Here is a 7,642-nt window from a genome sequence, read left to right as displayed (position 1 = left end):
AATTATTTTTGTTTTGTGTTTCTATTACTCTTTGTGGGACAAGCAAACCAGTTTCACTGCAAACCTTCTACTGAACATGAAGTTGATGTTATAAGAATATAAAGTGAAATGTAACAAAAAAAACCTTCAAATGAGGAATAAAAGAAGGAGAAAGCAATCATTTGACAGACAAGAAACTGACACACAATCCATCATTCAACAGTCCTTACAGTAACTATGAATGAGCACTTCAGGGAAAGCCATCAGAGTGGTAAAGCATGTTTTGTGTGTTTAATCAGACTCCTTCAAAGAAAAGAATGAGGAAACTTTATGTACAAGACAAAGAGCAGGAAGCATGCAAACTAACAGCATCTTGGGACCATGAAACTTGAAAAATGAAAAATACAAAACAAACAAAGTGTGACCTGTTAATCTATACTGGAATTTATGTTCTTAACTTCAGCGGATATAAAATCTAAAAGCTTAATGTGACCTTCTACTTTTAAAACCAATATGAAGTACTAGGTTATGTTTGTCTTTACTGGACAGAGAGGTTGTAAATCCAGGAAACTCCAAATCAATGTCACAGCTCCACGATCAATACAGTGAAAGTGCTATAGGCTACAATATAATATATTATGTAATAAGATGGCTGAATTACATATTGTTGACTTGAAACAGAAATTGACACCAAGTCTTGATGGGAAATTTGGCTACACTTACAAGGAACTTTGGGTATTTTACTTTGCCAGCAGTGAAACTTCAAATGCAAATTACATCAGCACTGCGACCAATCACAGAGCGTAAATAAATTGCGTCAGAGCCGCTTGGAGCCTATCAGCTGTCACCACGATAGTAGAAAAGCATCGCAGGCACAGCCCATCTTGTTCAACAGTTGAGAGTTGCCGGGGATCAGGTACCAGAGAAACCTTAAGGTTTCCACTAAATTCAAAAGGATACCCCATTATTTTTTTAAGACACCGCCAGTAGGATATAGCAACATGGTGGTTGTAGCAGCAGGGACCGGAGGGCCCCATAAAGTGCTCCTGATTTCCGGCAAACAGACCGGCTCCTCCAGCGGCTCACAGGCAGGCTTCAACCGGGCCATCTCTGTCGTTTTACCGTCATCGGCTAGCACGGCGTCATCGGACTCCGACTCCAACTCTTCTGCTGGGCCGCCCATACGAAAAAGACAAAGGCTCACACACTTGAGTCCGGAGGAAAAGCAACTTCGCAGGTTAGTTACAGAAAAATATCCTTAATGTACCATTATATCTGGGTAAAAACATCTTTAAAGCATAAACCCGGCCATTGTTAAAGAGACTACTACAGGGGCACGCCCATAGATCTTGATCTCTGTTGAACAATAGTAACGTGAACCTGATGGCGATTAAAATCGCACCGTAACTGAATTAGGTCAATGCTGCATCTCCTAATATTATCTGTAGGTCATGAGACGTTACGTTGTTTAAAATTGCCCCATGAAGCCAGTAATTTACTTAAAGTTAAACGTCGTATTTCTATGAACTATGGACTTTGGCCTAACGTTAGCTTGTCAAACTGCTTATCTCAGTGATTTGACGGTCAGGACCCGCCTGGGCTCTGGCCGTTACAGAGCAGGATACTGATATCCTGATATGCCTGCGTGGCAGGAACATGGCCGGTGATTGCGCAGTACTGTAAACTCAATGCATGTCGGAGGGCTTTGTCAGCATCATGGAAAGAATGTGTTCAATGTATTTTCTCCTAATATTTTTCTTTTTTTTTTTTTTTTTTTTTCCTCAGGAAACTCAAGAACAGAGTCGCAGCTCAGACAGCCAGAGACCGGAAGAAGGCAAAAATGGGGGAGCTGGAACAGCAAGTACTGGAGTTGGAGCTGGAGGTAAATCCCCTTAAAACAGGGGTGTAGCTGGTGCATACAGGACCCCATTTAGAGCCATTCCACCTCTCAATATGTCATCTGAAGTACAATTAAATAGGGCTGGGCAATATATTTATTATATCGATATCGTGATAGGAGACTAGATATCGTCTTAGATTTTTGGATATCTTTCTGGTTTTAAAGGCTGCATTACAGTAAAGTGATAAATTTTTCTGAATTTCCCAGACTATTCTTTGCCTTTACCCACTTAGACATTGTCTACATTACTGATGATCATTTATCTAAAATATATAAGTGTGAAGATATTTTGTTAAAGAACCAATTGTCAACCCTAGAATATCTCAGCAATATTGAGGTATTTGGTCAAGAATATCGCGATATTGGATTTTCTCCTTATTGCCCAGCCCTACAATTCCTCTCTCTCTCTCTCTCTCTCTGTCTGTCTCTGTGTGTGTGTGTTGTTGCATTGGCTTCATGCATCACTTCTCCATAAACGGTTGCAAGTTTCAGGTACAAACATCTGTTCGTTTTCGTCCTGCAGAATCAGAAACTTCACATTGAAAACCGTCTACTTCGGGACAAATCAAATGGCCTAATGACAGAAAATGAGGAACTAAGACAGAGACTTGGGTTGGACACCCTCGACTCAAAAGAGAAGGTAAGATTGTAATTCATACTCGTAGGGGAAGCAGGGTGTGTTGGCTTGTGGTAATTGTCTTTTGCGTGGATTAACTGTAATTCACCCTCTGTCCATTTTCGCCATCTCAGGTTCAGAGTTTGTTGTCCACTGGGAACAATGCAGGTTTAGGGATCGGGTCTTCTGAGTCCGCAGCACTCAGGCTACGTGTGCCTCCGCAGCAGGTGCAGGCCCAGCACTCCCTAAATCTGAAGACTTCTCAATGGATACAAATGGTTCTGACACTGCAGACAATGAGGTAAGTCTCTAATAAAGATGGCTCCTTGTTTATGAAAATATTTAAATCTAGTTTCTAAGAAAGCTCCAGAGTAAGGTCATGGGTTACTAGGCTAATCTCTGGTTTTCCCCCCCACTCACTAGTCTGATTTGCTCCTGGGCATTCTGGACATCCTTGACCCAGAGCTGTTCCTCAAGTCTTGTGAACAGGAGTGCCAGGAGCCGCAGGTGCTGTTGGTCAGAGGGGGGGACACAGTACCTGCCACCACACCTGCGACTCTGGGGGCCCCATCAGTTAAGCTGGAGGCCCTTAATGAACTGATCCACTTTGACCACATCTACACGAAGCCCGTGGAGGAGGTGAGCAGCGGGCAGTGCAACGACTCGGAGAGCGACGCAGAGGAGACGATCGACGAGGACGCCGTCCCCATTCCCGAGGTGGTGGTCGAGGAGGAGACAGTCTGCATCAAAGACGAGCCAGAGGAAGTGGTCATCCCGAGCTGTGACCGCCACAGTCAGATGGATGACTTTTTGTCTGGACCCTCCTCAACTTCCCTCAGCGGCCTGGATAATGAAGCTTGCCTTGCGGATACCTACAGCGACTCCGGATACGAAGGGTCCCCTTCCCCTTTCAGCGACATTTCCTCTTCCCTGTGCTCAGAGAGCACCTGGGACGACATGTTTGCTAATGAACTCTTCCCCCAGCTCATCAGTGTCTGAATCAACCATCCAGCCCAATAATTAAAATATATTTAATATACATACATACATGCATGCATGCCACTGAGTCTGCTCGTATATTTGCTAAAGTTAAGCACATGATCTCCTTTTTAATACAGCAGGTCTGTACCATTGGCGATGCTGCCTTGACTTGTGGGAGATGAGTTCATGACCTCTTATTTTGGCATCATTTAATTACTGCAGAGGATTTAAGATTAATTGCAAATCTTTCACTCACTGTTGAAAGATGATGTGGGTGGAATCCAGTATTTCTGTAAATGAATAGGGGGGATAGGGACCGATCATTTAAATAGCTTTTTATTTATTTGTGTATTCTGCTTCGGAGTCCTTGTATATCCACATGTAAAAGCGCTTTCTTCTAATTTGTTGACGCTCTCCATGTAGTCTACTGCATTAAAAAAACTTTTGCATTGCATCTTGTCTCTTTTAGTCATTGCATCTTTGTATACAGGGAGAACGGAACGGTTTTGTTAAACTTTTTATTTTTATAAAATGTTTAAATATGCAACTTGGGATCATCTGGCATGAACATGCACATGAAAGGATCCTTAATTTTTAATTAAGGCTTTAAAAAAAAAAAATTACATTTTAGGAATATAAATGTCAATAGGACATTACAGGTTTATTTCATGAACTCTGCTTAGCTTTAAAAAACTACTGCTGAAAGAAGTAATTCATCAAGCAATTTGACAGAAATCATTGGGGATTTAGGTACTTTAAGCAAAACTGCCATACACTTGCTGGTTCCAGTTTCTCAAAAGCTGCTTCACATTGTAAATTAAAGATCTTTGGATTTTGGACTGATTGTTGCACAGAACCAGCAATTTAAAGATGTCATGCTGATCTTGAAAGACATCCATCCCAATTTTCCAGACTAAAGCAATGGATGCGGTCCTGGGCTAAATCGGATGTGTCACGAGATGATTGACAGAGAAAAAAGCGAACTTACACACAATTATATTTAGTCTAACATTTCAAAAACAAATCATTTGGAGGCTGAACTTTTAAAAACAGGCCACTACCTGTGATGAGGGGTCCCAAATTTAGTTTATTAGTTACAGCGTTGCAGCAGCTATTCTTCCTGGGGTCCACAGAACAGAAGTGACAATGCAACCATTACAACTTACATGATAACATTACAGAATAAACAGGACAAGACTTAAACATAGACAAGACAAGCTCCTGACAATTCAAAAACCTTCAAAATAGTCAATTTCAACATATTAATCATTATCAACATACTGCAAATCATAATACGGTCCGTTTCACCCCAGTATTCCTGGTCCACAAACTCAGACAGACCCAAAGCCACACAAGACATATCAACATAATAAAACTAAAATTTGTATTTCGTTCAAAACTCAGCCATACTTACGGTGGCCGAGACGGTTCAACACAAATACAAAAGCCCTACCACTGTTGGTTTGGAAAGTGTGTGTGTGTGTGTGTGGTTATGTTTACTGTAAACAGATGTTTAAAGTGAATTGTTTTACCTTCAATATGCTGCCTATTATAGTGTTAGGGGCGTTATATGTCATACATACACACATACATGGGTTGGTCTGAATGAAATAAACCCAGAAATTTAAAAATGACCTTGCTTCGTAAATAATATAATAAATATAATAACTAATAAAAATATATAGAATTCAGACTATGGACTCCTGTGTTTACACTGTATTTAAAGCCATGTAAAAGGGTTTGTTCATAGACTGTATATTACCATTTGTACAGTCTATGGTTTTGTTGCATGTCCTTAGTCTTACCCCTACAAATAGGCACACACACACTTTCCTTTGTAGCCTATATGGAGAGTACATACATGAACATTGCTTATTTGTGACACTCACATAGCAACAGTACAGTAATCCTAATTAGCAAGGAACCATATTTCAATTACATCTCAAACATGCAAGAAATTTCCTCCTGCTCATACGCTGACTTCTGTTGTCACTCACTTTTGTTGTCCCTTATGTATTTGTGTTGCGGCTTTTGCATTTGTGTTGTGGCTTTTGCGTTTGTGTTGTGGCTTTTGCGTTTGTGTTGTGGCTTTTGCGTTTGTGTTGTGGCTTTTGCGTTTGTGTTGCAGCTTTTGCGTTTGTGTTGTAGCTTTTGCGTTTGTGTTGCGGCTTTTGCGTTTGTGTTGCGGCTTTTGCGTTTGTGTTTCGGCTTTTGCGTTTGTGTTGTGGCTTTTGCATTTGTGTTGTAGCTTTTGCGTTTGTGTTGTCGCTTTTGAGTTTGTGTTGAACCGTCTCGGCCACCGTACATACTAGTTTCAACATCTTTCCAATGTATCTAGGCTGTTTAAAAAATATTTTAAATCAAATTTGACTTTTTTTCTTGTGTGATATGTCTCAGGAGTAAATTTAATTCCTGCATAGCTTGGTACTTGACTGTTTGTTTGACTGCAATTGTTCTTGCTTAGATAGTTGATTGGAAATGATTGGACTAAGCAATACATTATAAAAGGTAAATGACAGACACATTGAAAATAACTGTTAGCTGCAGCCCTAATGGAAACATGTTCTAACCACTGGTATATCTCTGCTTACACAGACGCTTCATAAAAAGCATGTATTGTCTTACAATTTAAATCACATCACTAATGGAATCAGTTTTACCCCCATACGTGGTAGTGATATCAGGAGTTTTAACTATGCAAATGATTGTTAATTAGATTGTTGAATGTTTACCGTGCTCTTTAGTTTAGTATGAGGAATCAAAGGTTGAAGGTATTAGGAGTATTTTCACAAAACAGGTTCATTAATCTTATTTCAAACTCTCTAATATGAGCAATCAACATGCATAACTCAATTATACAAAGCACAATATTTTCACAGTTATCTGTACAACTCTCCTATCCTCATTTGTGAAATGATTTCACATGTGTGCAGACACAGTGTTTATATGCCCAATCTTTCTTGTGCCAGCGCAACCTTGCTTTTCTGAGGAGGCCTGCTTGTATTACCCTTCTAATGTAACCGGGAGTCTAACCTGAGACAGTTTGATTCTTTACTTCCCATCAGAAAGAGGTCAGTGTAAGTATCGTTGGTGTTTTGGCCTGGTGTAAAGAGAATAGGCTGAGTGGGGAACACACCTTTCCCCTCAGGTCGTTATTCTAATTACAATGAGGTTTCATTCTGTGTGTCAAAGGAGATAGTTGCCCTTTTTACGTTCCCAAGGCTGTGATTGGTATGACCCACCCATTGTACGAGCCCCTGTTGTTGTATGAGCTGATTAAATCAGCTTTCTTTAGATGCAACACTTGATGTAATTGATCTGAACTCTGCAGGGCCTGGCTGCCTGTCTCTGTTAGATGTAGCTCCTCTTCACTGCTTACAAAGCTTTTTATTACTGCTATCACCCATTATGTTTCACAGCAGCTATTCTCGTACATGACGGCAAATTATCTGGAAGGGATTTGTTGTGATATGCTTAAGACGTGTATAATGTGTAGTGTGCAGTGCAGAGTGATACACGAATAACACAGAAGTTGATATGTAATGCCTGTACTGCTGGGACATGAAAGTAAATGTTCAGTTCTACTCTACTCTAACAGTCTGCAGTGTTTGTGTGATTGAAGTAGAAACAAAAAAGGCAACTCAGCTATTTCATTCTAATTTGACTTCCATTTTGTTATTGTGGTAGGTTGAAGGAAACCACAACAGCCTTTGACGTAGATATGCCTCAGCTACTCTGAAGAAGTGTGGTGAGAAATGTACCGTTTCCTGTCTCGTAGGTGCAAACCACAGCAGAGACTAAATCAGCCTTACAGCTGTGGAGCTGAAACTGAAAAATATCTGCTGAAGCATTTCTTTTGATTTCAGGCTGTAGATTCTGGTATATTTAGGGACAATGGACTCATTTCTGTTTCAACTCGGTGCATATGTGAGCCAGTTACAGTTTTTTTTTCACCCACTGGTAAGATAAAATACATTTTGATTAAAAATGATCAGCTTGCTAAGTTAAGAGATACATATCTGTACCCTTTAGGAGTCTTCTGCATTAGATTAAAACAGCCTACAGTAAATCCTTATAATCCCATTTAGGGAAACTCCCTTCCTGCTAATCCAAGATTCCTGCCACAATTCTGATCAAATGCTAAAATAAAGCAATCTTTTTCTTTT

General features: G+C 40.2%; 1 protein-coding gene across 1 annotated transcript; it reads left to right on the top strand.

Moving 5' to 3' along the window:
• The first annotated feature begins 855 nt into the window (after positions 1 to 855).
• Positions 856 to 3,930, top strand: xbp1 (X-box binding protein 1). Its single transcript, XM_028577644.1, is given in 6 exon segments — positions 856 to 1,216; positions 1,765 to 1,861; positions 2,403 to 2,519; positions 2,630 to 2,710; positions 2,713 to 2,796; positions 2,919 to 3,930. Coding segments are annotated over 6 exon segments (1,191 nt in total). The 5' UTR covers positions 856 to 980; the 3' UTR covers positions 3,495 to 3,930.
• Positions 3,931 to 7,642: the final 3,712 nt, after the last annotated feature.

This window comes from Perca flavescens, chromosome 5 (genome assembly GCF_004354835.1).
Source record: "Perca flavescens isolate YP-PL-M2 chromosome 5, PFLA_1.0, whole genome shotgun sequence".
Classification (NCBI taxonomy): Eukaryota; Metazoa; Chordata; class Actinopteri; order Perciformes; family Percidae; genus Perca; species Perca flavescens.
Note: the sequence above shows the minus strand (reverse complement) of the source record. Positions and strands in the feature narration are given on the sequence as shown.